Below are 10,820 nucleotides of genomic sequence, written 5' to 3' on the forward strand. Positions count from 1 at the left end.
AACCATGTTATTAATAACTAAGAAAAATGTCTTACTAATTAAATGTTAGTGATTTAAAACATTTTATGTTATATTCAGTTTTTTTTCACCATGTCAGATGTTAGTTTTGGAAGACTTCTCATCCTGGTTACGTGAACCGACCAAAGTTCCCTTTCTCAGAGTAATTCAAGTGATACTGTCCTCCACCTTCCTGTATATGTTAATTTATTACCTTTTGTCTTTAATGATAAGACCCCAGGGGTCTGAGCCAAAATTCTCCTGCAGATCTCTATTCAACTTACCCAGCAATAGTTTTAGTTTCAAATCACTAACAGAAACCTGTTTAAAATTAAGAAATTTGTTCTAAAAAGTTTAAACTGTGTTAAACACTAAAAATAGTAATGTTTCCTCAACACCAGCAGTGGCGATTTTTCTGTCAAGATTATCCAAATTGTAACATACAGGGAAGGAGCATCATGTTTCTACTCCCACCTGTTAGCTTCTTGGCGCAGCTCCGTTCTCCTGCTACTAGTAGCTAAAATCACGATACCCTCACTGTGTATCCCTCTGAAAAATGAACCCGTTTAAATAAAGAAATAAAGAAATCCCTCCATGGGTGATACCACGATAGAGAGCGTTCATTTTATAGCGTTAACACGGTGCTGTAAGTGGTCCGGTATGAAACGGGGTGATAGAACAACACAGCACTTTTAAATTTCAATAATCAGAATGCAGAAATTGTTTCCGTTGTTTTTAAAGGTTTATGTCAGTCTGCCTTTTCCCCATTTCCCCACGATAGAATTCGCTAAAGAATTCGCTTTATAGTTCTCGCGCTGACATTCAGAGTATTATATGACAAAGTCCGATCTTTGGTTGAGTGGTTTGTGTTTGATAAGGTTTTTCCTCGTTCTGGGCTTTGTGATTCCATGTCCGTGAAAAGCGCTTTCTCTGGCCCTGTTTTCTCAGCTATTAACTGTTTAATCCGTTAACACGGCATTAGCGGTTTTTCCGAGCCGCCTTTAAACATAACATGAGTGCTACGACCCTCGCGCCGAGTTTACACTTGTGCAACAGTGGCGTGGGCCTGATGCTGCCTGCGTGAGCTGGGCAGGTGTGCGTTACATTCATGCAGCAAAACGGCATTACGCAAAGAAATTTTTACTTTTCACCCATTTTAACTGACACAGTTTAGTAGTGCAATTGGACGCAGGTAATGTAAGCTTAAAGAGAGAGAGAAAAAAGACGGCTAATAACAATACAGCACATCAAGTTTGTTAACAACTAACTCAGTGTTTCTCAACCTTTTTTCGGCCCAGCGTCCCCCAGCCTTTATCCAGGTCCCTCACTGCCCCCCACCAAAGAATTTGCAGGCTACTTTACACTATTATTTTATCATTAATATTACTATCACTATTGTAGATGTTTTGATTTTTATGCTTGTTTCTGTATTTATCATCAAAATAATTTCCCAGAGAACAAAAAAGTCATGAGAATAGAAATTATTTTCACAGGCGTCTACAAAAAATGTAATGAACATTCAAGTTAAAATCTGTAGGCCTAACAGCAGCCAGCCAGAGTGGATCAATATTCTTGTTCTTTTCCATTTTTTAGTTGTTAAATCTTCCACAAAATGACCAGATAAAAGATGTTCAACATGCCAGTTTAAACTTTGAACTATTTGCAACCGACTGAGCTGCAACATTAAAACATGGATAGAACTGTAACTACATTAATCATAACTCTTCTTCTCTTCAGTGTTTGTCAGTTTCTGGTGGTGCAGCTCTGTGCTGCCTTCAGGACAATGGGACATCAGAGTATCATCCATAAAACTTCACCCACATGGCATTTATTGTGTAAACCAGAGCTTTCAGTGGAAAAACTAAAGTTCCTTTTAATGCCATACAAATATGAGACAGAAACATGGATTATATCTTTATATAGACCTGACTATTGATTATAGATTAATAGTTTTACTGGACAGAAATTACAAAGAACAAATCTGGTTCTTAATCAAATCCTAATGAGTCAAATTGAAAGTGTCATGGAGTCATCAGCCTCATGACATTAACACTGACATGAAAAATAATATTGAAGAAATAAATATATCAAATCTAATTAAAAACATAAATAAGTGATCAGTTCTTTACTGTTATGGTCTGTAAGATATATTTATTCTCAGTACTAGATGTGGTCTCAACAAACCCATGGCACTAAAACAATATTATTTTACCTTTTATCTGGAAATAGTGTCTGTTTATTCTTGCCATACAGTCTCTGTATTAATTATTGCTCGAAAGGTCTTGCCATACCAGTTTATTCCTCTGTATTTACTTTAGTTTCTTAGTTTATTCTTGCATTTTGTTCTTCATTCATTTCCATTTAGTTTCCTTYGATTAKTATYATCYTCTCTTGGTTTATTGCTATGTCCACTTTAGTTTCTTTCCTGTTGCTASATTTATTTTATCGTTTATTGACCATCAGTAATCTTCACTCATCACCTGCTGCGCCGCCTAATCATCATGTGTTTCACATCATGTGTTGATTTTTCACTGTTCAGCATCAGATTCTCTGTTTTTATGCCATAATTCACATCTAGTCCGTCGCTCCATTTTATGTCCAGCTTCTCCTGTTTCAGAGTTTTGCTCAATGTGCGCATGCTAGTAGCAACACGAAGGATCAGCACGTTTACTGTTAGTTACCGTTTGGAAAATACCGTAATCAGTTCAGTTAAATCTAAACTTGGCAACTTTTTGTTTTTCAACCGTAATAAATGTGATATTCAATTGACCTGTTATGACTAAATTTTTGGGTGTCCGCCCCCCTCTGCTGCTGCTGCATCATTGTGGAAAACCTGGAGCGTACATAGTGTTATTTCCTGGATTTTTTCTGTGAAGAACCCAGAGAGGGTTATTTGATTGCGCTTTCTGGAAAACAATAATTTTTTACATTTAGGCACTCCTACAATCGTCACTTGTTCTGTTAAAAACTGACTCCGGCCCCCACCAGAGAAGGGAAAAGTTATGTGGCCCTCACAGGAAAAAGTTTGGTAATAACAAGGAGGATTTTCTTTCTCAAAATGTTGGAACTCATCACCAAAGAAAGAAACACCAAAATATCAAAGTAAAAATGCAAGAAGTTGCTCTGCAGCTTTAAACGGTTATTGATTGCAAAAAGCAGTTGAGAAGTACAAAAAGTACTGAGAAGAATAAATCGCTCTTGTGGTCTTGTAGATTCTCAGCTGCAGCCGCCAGCCCAGGTTCCTGTCCGACAGAACAACAAACCAGAACCAGGCAGAAACCGGATATCAATCTACCTGTCAAGGTTTAAAGGTAAGATGATGCAACTGGCTTTTGAAAAGTGTACAAATATTATAGAATGATATAGGAAAAGTAATTAATCTGACTGAGTCAGAAATCTTACATCAGGTAATTCATAAATACTAACCATTGGTATTGTGATGTCACAGCCAGACGTGCCACTGTGAAAAGTTCAGGTCAGATAATACCGAGAGTTTTGATGTGTCTTTAATAAGCGATTTGATTCTTTTGAACGGCTCTATGCCGTGAATGGTAAGACTCGACTCGGTTACTGAGAACTGTTCTTTGGTTTTTTACGACTTTGCTTGCTTATGATGCTCTCCTTACCAGTCAGCCATTGTTTTTAATTTTATTTAATTGAGAAAATGATTAACTTAATTAAATACAAAAGATAAACACAATTGACAGAAATGGATGAATCATTTTATATTTAATTTTGCATAAGAGGATTTTTGTTTCTGGAAAAGCAATTCAAGTCCAATTCTCTTTTATTATGCTTCTAAATTATAAACCACCCTAAAGTTATTAAATCATATAACACTTTGTAGTAAAGAACAAATTCTTTTTTTATTTCCATGTGTTTGACATCATTGGAAAGTTTAGAAAGTTCTGTAAAAAAGTCAAAATGCCCAAGCAGACCCGTTCATGTCATGGCCAGTCACATTTACCAAACAGCACCACTCTTCATTAGGATGAACAAAGAAAACAACACTAAGTGAGATAAGAAACTAACATTTTCATTTCAGGTTGAACATATTAAGATGTTTGATTATGGGGCAAATTCAGGTTAGGTGGTTCGTGACTGCTTGCTAAATGGGTTAAATGTCATCAGCTTGTAAAAGTTTGAGAAATGCTGATCTAAAGCTATATGGAGAAAATGTAAACATTTTTCAGAATTATGCAAACGACACAATACCAAATATTTTAGCACTAGCTAGCACAACAGTTAGCTGTGAATATCTCCACCATACTTCATGATTACAGAAAAAGTATTTAGGTCCTAATAAGGGAAGAGGTGTTGTCACTATATTTTGAGATTTACATATTCTTGTTCATAGGAGCGCTATAGGGTGAAAACGTTTATATCCATAACAGGTTGATAGATTTGCACCAAACTTGGTACAAATGTTCAAGACACCCTCAGTCATAATCTTTTGAAGTCAGGGTGACTTACATGCTACCTCACATTTGTCCTTTGAACTCTGTGAAATCAAACATTAACTTTGCGTAAGTTATAAATCATATTCAGAATAGTGACTACATGCTCATGGCCATGCTCCGGCGTAGCAGGTTGCAGGCGGCTCTGCATTGTGCCTGCTGGTGGCTCATGGGGATCTTCTCTGCTTCTCTCTGAGGGCCTCTGGATGCCAGTGGCTCCAGTCTTTCTCATATCCTGTTTTTCTCTTTCTGCAAGTCCAGAGGCAGATTTCCAGCATGTTTACTTGTATTCTCTCTATGCTTTTCTCTCCTTTACTCCTAACTCCTTCTTTCTTTTTAAATTTTTTCTGTCTCTGTGTTCATTACATTTGAAATGCACCAAAAGCAATTTCTAATAAAGTGTCATATACATATAAAGTGGAGCATCATGCCAAAAGCCATAAGGCTCCACTTTTAAATGTAAATCTGTTGGGCCTCAGTATGAAACTCAGACAGGAACTCTGACTGCAGCGCTGCCAGACAGGACATGTTTAGAAAAAAATACATATACATGTGGACATGCATATATATACATACATATAGACAAATACAAAATGTTTGTCCTAGAGTATGTACCTAAATTAATTGACAATATGTTGGTGTCCATAACTGTGTGAAATATGTATTTTTTTATTGTATCTATAAATTAAGAGATGGAGCTTGTTTGCATAAAATCATTTTTTTTCTTCCTCACTAGTTTTAAAACTAGACCTCAGGCTTAATTACAGAATCAGTCAGTTTCAGTTTTGTTTTCTTTTGTTGGATGATTCTCTGACTTCTTCTAATTTCATGTATTTTTTCCCACAGCTGTTAAAGAGAATCCAAACAACATCAGAATAGTTCTGATTGGGAAGACTGGCAGTGGAAAGAGTTCATCAGGAAACACCATCCTGGGAAGAAAAGAGTTTGAAGCCAAACTGAGTCAAAGATCCGTCACAAAGGAATGTGTGAAAGAAAAGACTGAAATAGATGGACGGTCAGTTTTTGTGGTCGACACACCTGGACTGTTTGACAACAGTTTAAGCCCTGAAGACGTTCAGGATGAGCTGGTGGAGTGTGTAAAGCTCCTGGCTCCAGGTCCTCATGTTTTCCTGCTGGTTGTTCAGATCGGAAGATTCACATCAGAGGAAAAGGAAACGATAGAAATGATCAAAGATATATTTGGGAAGAATTCAGAGAAGTTCACCATCGTTCTATTAACTGGAGGAGATATCTTAGAGCAAGATGGCCTCACTGCTGAAGATTATATTGAAAAGGAAAGTGACGATTCTTTCAGGAAGCTGATCAAAAACTGTGGAGGGAGATACCATGTGTTCAATAATAAGGAAGTAGAAAATCGATCTCAGGTCAGAGAACTGATCAGAAAGATTGACGACATGGTGAAGAAAAATGGAGGAAGTTTCTACACCAATGAGATGCTGCAGGCGGCTGAAGCTGCCTTACAAGAGAAAATGCAGGAAATTGCAAATCAGAGAGAAGAAGAAATGAACAGAAAGATGGAAGAACTTGAAAGAAAACATGCAGCAGAAAAAGAGAACATGAAAAGAAAACTTGAGAAAGAAATTGATCAACAGAAACAATTACTGCAGAAAATTGAGGAAAATATCAGCAGAGAAAATGAGCAGAGAAAGAAAGAGCAGGAATACAGGAAACAAGAGGACAGGAGGAGGGAAATGAAAGAAGAAATTGAAAAGATGAAGTTAATGAATGAGCTGGTAGACTTGGAGAAAATGATGGCATCAGGATTAAAAGGTGGAGAGATTGATGAATCCTTGGAGGTGAAGAGACAAGAACTGGAAGAGAAACAAAGGCTGATGGAGTGGGAACAACAAGAGTGGCGGGGAAAAAGACAAAGAGAAGAAAAACGGAGACAGCAAAGGGAGGAGATGAGAATAAATATCCTCAAGGAAGAATATGAAAAGGAGAAAGCAAAATATGAAAACTCTAGAAAGGCTGAAGAAAAAATTAGAAGAGAAATGCATGAGAAGGAACTCAGAGAGCTTGAGGAGAAATACCAGAGAAAAATTGAAGAGATGACAAATAAATTTGTAGAAGAAGTTAGAAAACAAGCAGAGATGAAAGGAAAGGGCAAATTATTTAAAATTTTCCGACCCATCATTAAAGCTGTAGAAAAACAGTGCAAACTCCAGTAATAATTCATTCCTAGGTGAACACAGTAATACTTCTATTATCTTTTCATTAAAAAAATAAATATGGTAAGAGGGTTAAAATACCATGAGACTTCAGAAAAAACATTAAAGTTTGTTGTTGATGATTTCACAGAAATATTTTTTATCAAACAGTTCTGACACAAATCTTCAAGTTTATCAGAATGCTGTGATCAATGAAAATGATTCCAAAATCAACAGATACTGAATTTTTAGAGTTAATTCATAATTGTGAGTTTGTTGCAAATTTTATCCAAAAGCAGTCAAAAACATTGATTTAAGATGACGGCTATTACTCAGCTGAAGGCAACACTATTTTCTACATTAGTCAGAGGTCACGTTAACCGAATATTTTCATTTTTTTTACGTGATTTGTTTATACCATCATTTTTGACAAATGAAGCTTCAGCGCAAATTCAATCTGGAAGACTCTTTAGCCTCACCTGCCTCATAAACCTGCGCCTCCCTCTCTTCACCCTGGACCCATCAGCGTTGGGTCAAGCCTCGCTTCGGCCAATCATCGTTCGAGCTCCAGTTTTAAAGGACCTCCTGGCCACGGCCTCCCCAACTGCGATCAGCCCACCTCCGCCCCATCTCCACCTTCTGCTCCTGGCTCTCAGGCCTCATCCTCCTTCGCCCGCCGCCACCAGTACAGGCCCTAGGGGGATTACATTCCCATGAAGCATCAGGAATGTCTATTGAGCTTATTGAAGTTCCAGCTCGACGTCCTCGGCCAGGGCCTGAACGCCAAAAGACTTTAATGTTTATTTCTTATTAAACTTTCTTTAATCGCTTTCTTTTTTTGTCTGAGTCTCTCCAGATTTAAATTTCAATTCACACAACAAACCACTTGTGCAGCTGTGGAGACATTTTCAATTTCACATACAGACTTTAACTAAATCAATCAATGAAATCAATACATAAAATTCAATCTTAGTAGGATCTCTGACCTGGACTCAATGCACCTATCTCTCCAGGAGCTGACAGTGAGTTTCAGACTTATGGACAGTGTCTATTGAGGAAGGAGTGCATGACACAAGATTTTTTTTTCTGCTGAAGCGAGGATCAGGAAAACTCTCATTCAGACAGTCAACCACTGATAACTTCAATTTGAAAAATGTTTCCTGATTACAAAGTTTTGGCTGAAGTGTTGCTTGTAATTACAGTGTAGTAGCAATGCATGGATTTGGCAGAGACATTTGATCATGCACTGCAAAATCAGTCATTTTCATTGTAAAAAAAAAATCTCAGAAAGTTGTGAAATCCTGAAGGGACTGGCAGGTGTTTCTTCTTCCACCTGCTTCCCTCAGCCAATATAAGGAGGTTGAGGACCTTAATGGAGTTGTCAAACAGGGAGAATATATATATGATGAAACTGTTGTAAATGTAAACTCGTATTATTAACATAAAAATTTTCACATTGTTTTAACAATTTGAAAACTTAAAATTTATATATTAATATGAATACATGTGAAATGAATCATCTTATTTTGTAAAACTTTTCAGGTGTGTTTGTTCTCACTGTAGGATGGTAATCTTAAAGCTGCTCCAAGCAGAAATGAAAAAGATTTGTTTTAAGTTCTCTCCTTCTGAGAGCCTTAATAAATGGTTTTGAAAGACTGAAAGAAGTTTTCTTATTTGGTCTTTTTTTTCTTTTGAAAGACTGTACTCATTTATAATCTTCCTCTGATTACATCACAATGGGATGATCTGTGTGACACTGAGTTGGTGAACAGGGTAGACATGAAGAAGACAAGAGTCACAATGATGGATCAACCAGCAGACACAGAACCAAGCAGCTTGTACCACATGGAGTCTGACCACTCGTGTTGCTTCTATTTAATATTCTTTAACCTTTTAGCCACATAGCCTCTGAATGAATGCTTACAGTTTGATCAAGTGTCCCCCATTTAAAGGGAGAGTAGAAAGTGGAATCATTCAGTTTTCTACTAAAGTTGTAATATTGTGATTTTGAGAATAAATAAATTTTTACAAGATATTATTTTCTTTTCTTCCATGGGGTGTGAAATTGTTCCTACTTTGCTAATATAAAAAAATATTGTTTATAGATTTAAAACTGATTAACAAATATAAATTATGTAAACTACTCCATGAGATAATTCACAGTTTATAAGGCTTCTTATTTTACTTCATAGTGATGCAACCTATTCATCATGTCTAAGACTTAATTCATTACAATTGGTCAAAAGAAAGTTTTTTGGGGGGAAATTGAGCTGATTACTGATATCACTGACCTTTCAGCAAGTCCTCTGTTTTTCTCCATCATCTAGGAGAGAAGGTAAGCTAAACAGATAAGCTTTCAGTTAGTTGTAAAAGATGAAAGAGTGTAATACAGCTCCCTCAATGACTGTCTGTAATAGGGTTCTGCATTTTGGAGGCCCACAATGGCTCCCAATAACATTAACAGAAAATAAAAATGTAAACTATAAATACAATTTTAATAGAAACATGACATAAAACACAAAATCAGCCTACTAAGTTGGACTTGCTCCCAGTTTATAAAAAAAATCTACACGTGGAATTATATACTTAAAAATTATATGCTTTGTATATATGTATATATTTGTATATATAACTATAGTATGTAGCACCATTTCGACTGATTACAGATTTCCACTGTGAACTTGGTGGGTAACAAACAAATAGTTTTATTGTTTAGTTTTGCTAAAGCCAAACTTTGGCCTCCAGGCTTCAAATAAAAATATTTCTACCTCTTTAAGCAGTAATCACAGCAAAAGTTTGCTACTTTGAAGAAACGAGAATATACCAGATAGCACAGAATGATTGAAACAACATTGAATCAATGTCAGCCAGAAACATTGAATCAACGTTGAACGCTGACATTGAAACATTGAAAGTGGTCGGTGACTTGTATGTTGAATCAATGTTAGGGTTTCAACCATAACTGACATATCAATGTTGATTCAACCATCATTTGTTTGTCAATTTACATGCATATTTGTGTTGATATTGCATTGAATCAGTTAGGAATCAACATTGATTCAACCTTCATCTGAATGTGGTTCTGCACACATATTTCTGTTTATGTTACATTAATTCAATGTTGATTCAACAATCATTTGACTGTGGATCTGCATGTATATTTGTGTTGATTCTACATTGAATTAGTCAGGAATCAACATTGATTCAACCTTCATCTGAACGTGGATCTACATGCAGATTTGGGTTGATTTCATATTGAATGAAAGCTAAGAATTTATGTATATTTTTAGGTCTGATAGGTCTACATAACATACCACTAAAAGTTTCTTCACTGGTGTTAAACACTATATTATTGGCAGATCATGAGTAAACCATGTACAAAAGTTTAAAAATGACAACATAGGTTTGATATGACATTTTATTTAAGAAAAGAGGGACAGATCTTTAAACATATTTGACTCCTTTTTTACTGTCAGAACAACAGTCTATTGTCCACAGAAGAACAGAATCCATGAGGTTAAGCTTTGTACTTGAACCAGGGAAACGGTACAAGTTGTGGTAACCCCAGTTTCACTCTGGTTGGCGTCACTTTGATTCCTTGTGATGTCTTCTTCTCATTCTGACGTGTAATGAAGTCACTTCTTGACAGTTTTACTGCAGTCCTCAAGAGTCAGCTTTTGGTCAAACTGCAGAGCAACAGCTGAAAAACACAAAAATAAAAGTGAGGAAGGTGCCGGTTAGAAAGATGATAAACATTTGAAAAGTTCTGAAAGTCATTGAAATATTAAACAGTGTACTGGTTACAGGTCTGAGAACAAATACAAACCATGTAGTTCCCCATGAACACAAACTGTTAATTTTTATCTTAATCTTTCATCAATATGCATCTTAATGTTTACAACTACATTTACCTATGAAGCTGCAGTCTAGTGTAGGATTTATGATGCTGCACTCATGTTAAAATGAGGGAATCAATATTTAAAATAAAGGCCGTTTATCAGAAAACCTAAAGATAAAAYTMARGGAGGATMAGGGTTTWTTTAAYACACCARAGACRGATAAATAGASCAAAWGSTGATTTATACTGTAGTTGGAAAAATTATTTATAATTTATACAGAATAAACTTCCATCAAATAGCTGGTTTAATCTTCAATCAACTACAAATATTTCCAAATAAGTTGATTAAATTCATTA

At 36.0% G+C, this 10,820-nt stretch overlaps 1 protein-coding gene across 1 annotated transcript; it reads left to right on the forward strand.

Annotated features, from left to right (window-relative positions):
• Positions 1 to 4,557: 4,557 nt before the first annotated feature.
• Positions 4,558 to 7,323, forward strand: LOC103470813 (GTPase IMAP family member 4-like). The gene is made up of 4 exons (XM_017306543.1): positions 4,558 to 4,579; positions 5,301 to 6,013; positions 6,068 to 6,312; positions 7,152 to 7,323. Exons 1-4 carry the CDS (start codon positions 4,558 to 4,560, stop codon positions 7,321 to 7,323), a joined length of 1,152 nt encoding a protein of 383 aa, XP_017162032.1.
• The last annotated feature ends 3,497 nt before the right edge of the window (positions 7,324 to 10,820 follow it).

Source organism: Poecilia reticulata, linkage group LG9 (genome assembly GCF_000633615.1).
Source record: "Poecilia reticulata strain Guanapo linkage group LG9, Guppy_female_1.0+MT, whole genome shotgun sequence".
NCBI classification, from domain to species: Eukaryota; Metazoa; Chordata; class Actinopteri; order Cyprinodontiformes; family Poeciliidae; genus Poecilia; species Poecilia reticulata.

Bases quoted from the DNA above. Each gene is read 5' to 3' on its own strand.
- LOC103470813 (XM_017306543.1), top strand. From the start codon at position 4,558: ATGCTCATGGCCATGCTCCGGC. The intron at 4,580-5,300 runs GTAGCAGGTTGC...TTTTTCCCACAG, and splicing joins GCTCATGGCCATGCTCCGGC to CTGTTAAAGAGAATCCAAAC. The intron at 6,014-6,067 runs GCAGCAGAAAAA...ATTGATCAACAG, and splicing joins AAGAACTTGAAAGAAAACAT to AAACAATTACTGCAGAAAAT.